Genomic DNA, 2,798 nt, shown 5'->3' on the forward strand with positions numbered 1-2,798 from the left:
CGACACCGGCACCTGCCCACGACATCGACCACGGCAATCCCTCGCGCGGCTCCCTCGACCAAGGTTGCAGCACCCACGCTCTCGGCTACCTCGACATCGGCATACAGGACTACCACCTTGCCCGCGCCTCACCAGCTTCATCTACACTCCAAGCATCCGCGACGCAACTCCGTCCACAACGCTCCCGCTGTGACTGCGGGGGAGTGTCAGCCTTCTGGGGTCCACTTCGGTTTATCTCCAGTCTGACCGTCCGCGACGCTACTGTTGTTCACGTCACTACCGCTACGACTGCGGGGGAGTGTTAGAGATATATTTGGTATACGTATGGTTAGGGATAGATTAGGTAGGGATAGATTTGTTTCTTGTCCTCTACTCCAAGTCGGTCCCTTGTACTCCTATATATACTCGCTCATGAGGCTCAATAATACATCCATCATATTCCGCAATCTCTCCTCCCTCTTTATCCTTCAACAGACATGACCAACTTATTCCTCACTAATATCTCTTTATTATTCTTCTCATATCACTCATCTAGATTATTAGGGTTTATAATCATTACCAAGGTTTGATGATCATAACATAGGCCTCCTCATGAATTACTAGTGAAAATAGGTTCTCACTTCACATTAAGTGTTGGCTCTCACCATTCCTAGGGAGTTTACTGTTCTCTCAAGATTGCCGTGAGGTCAATCCTTTTTGGGATGGCGTCACTTAATTTAGCTGATTTTGCTTTTTTTTACATTGTTAAATAATTAATAATGTATAGGATGACAGACCGGTGAACCTCCTTCTTAGAAAAAAAGTGAAATGATTTCTTATAGGTGAAAAAAAAGTGAGATGATTGCTCTCACATTTGTGCATGGATGCTCTGTGATTAGCGTCGCAAGCCCCTACCAACTTTGCCCGGCAATAATCCTACACATACGGACAATTTGGCTTACAAAAATTTCTACGAACTGACGTGCAATCAATTGGTTGGCTGAGCTTTGATTCACCCCTTGAATCACGGGGCACGTTCTGCTATCGTGCGTTGCTAGCTGATGTCCGTAAGAACATTCTGTATCAATTTTTTGCCCGGCACGCACGGAAGGAAGGAAACCTCGGTCCGGCCCAACTCAGTCGAAAAGCGGCCCATCCAGATCTCCTAAGCTCGTCACCGTCCGATCAAGCTCAAACCATCTAAACCCTAGCGCCGCCACCTACATAACTTCCGTCCCTTCAATCTCCCACCATTTCCCACACCACCCAAACCCTACCCTACCCAACCCACCGGCGGCGGCGAAGATGGTGAAGTTCCTCAAGCCCGGCAAGGCGGTGATCCTCCTCCAGGGCCGGTTCGCCGGCAAGAAGGCCGTGATCGTGCGCGTCTTCGAGGAGGGCACGCGCGACCGCCCCTACGGCCACTGCCTCGTCGCCGGCCTCGCCAAGTACCCCAAGAAGGTGATCCGCAAGGACTCGGCCAAGAAGACGGCCAAGAAGTCGCGCGTCAAGTGCTTCCTCAAGCTCGTCAACTTCACCCACCTCATGCCCACCCGCTACACCCTCGACGTCGACCTCAAGGACGTCGCCTCCGGCGGGCCCGACGCCCTCGCCACCAAGGACAAGAAGGTCGAGTCCGCCAAGGCAGCCAAGGCGCGTCTCGAGGAGAGGTTCAAGACCGGGAAGAACAGGTGGTTCTTCACCAAGCTTCGCTTCTAGGAGCAAAGCAAAGCGCCTTTTACAATACTTCTAGTAGTTGCTTCTTCTTTCTTCTATCAATCCCCTACACTAAGCAATCTATGTTTTGGTATTGTCCATGAAGATTGGTTAGTTTGGATCTCGCAGAGAAATTTTATCAAGACATGGTAATGTTTTGTGTGTTAAATCATGCTAAGGATACATCTGGTTGCAATTTTGTTGACAAGTACAACCTGAGCTGTTTATTTATATTGCTAGCCTTGTCTGTTGTCGACTTGTGATGCATCCACTCCCTCTTTTACTGTGTTGTTTCCTATTTATGGCCGTGGTTTCATATGTGTAATATTTGTGTAGGATTCTATTAACCGTTGGTGTTAAGTAACTACCCATCGTACTGAATTAGTCTCCAGATTATTCCTTTCACTGCCTTCTAAGCTGCACTTAGCCACCAAGCATGTTGGGTTGCACTAACTACTTATATGTATACATGCCAGTACAATAACAGCCCTCTGTCGTTGTTTTGCTATATACACATCTTCAAGGCATACAAGTAAGCCTTTTTTTTTTTGGCTTACCAGGATGGTGCATCAATTGTTTCTCTCAGTGGTATCATAGTAGGAACTGAGCTATATCTTTTATACCATGTTTACCCTTGAGAGAAACAACTGATACATTATATGGTAATCCACTGATAGTGCACCACACATGGCACAATAGTCGGATCAAACAGTATCTGCTGCTGGACTAGGATTTTTGAAGGGCTTGAGCACAACTTCATGCTTGAGATCCTCCTGGCATTTGCTTGTTTTCTGCTGGGCTCCCTTGTTAGTGTTCAGCAGTTCTTTGTTTTTTTGCTAAATTGACTATCCAAAACAGAGAGAGGATGCATGTTAGCTTGTGGTGCCATCTTAATTATGTTGTTGGCTTCTAGCTTACTGCAGCTTAAAATTTCGTGTTTTAAGTTAATATATAAGGCATTAGTTGCTGCTCCCAATTCCTAAAGTAATGTTGAAGTTACAAACGTAAACCTTAACCCTAATCTGTTTTATCATTGTGGCCTTGATGCTAGATTGGTTATCAATTAAAGATAAGAGGTGCATTTTTTGTTGTAAAATAGGACT

The 2,798-nt window shown here is 46.3% G+C and overlaps 1 protein-coding gene across 1 annotated transcript; it reads left to right on the forward strand.

Moving 5' to 3' along the window:
• Positions 1-1,215: 1,215 nt before the first annotated feature.
• Positions 1,216-1,926, forward strand: LOC127313870 (large ribosomal subunit protein eL27x-like). The gene has a single exon (XM_051344350.2). It carries the CDS (start codon positions 1,285-1,287, stop codon positions 1,696-1,698), a length of 414 nt encoding a protein of 137 aa, XP_051200310.1. The 5' UTR covers positions 1,216-1,284; the 3' UTR covers positions 1,699-1,926.
• Positions 1,927-2,798: the final 872 nt, after the last annotated feature.

This window comes from Lolium perenne, chromosome 7 (assembly GCF_019359855.2).
Source record: "Lolium perenne isolate Kyuss_39 chromosome 7, Kyuss_2.0, whole genome shotgun sequence".
NCBI classification, from domain to species: Eukaryota; Viridiplantae; Streptophyta; class Magnoliopsida; order Poales; family Poaceae; genus Lolium; species Lolium perenne.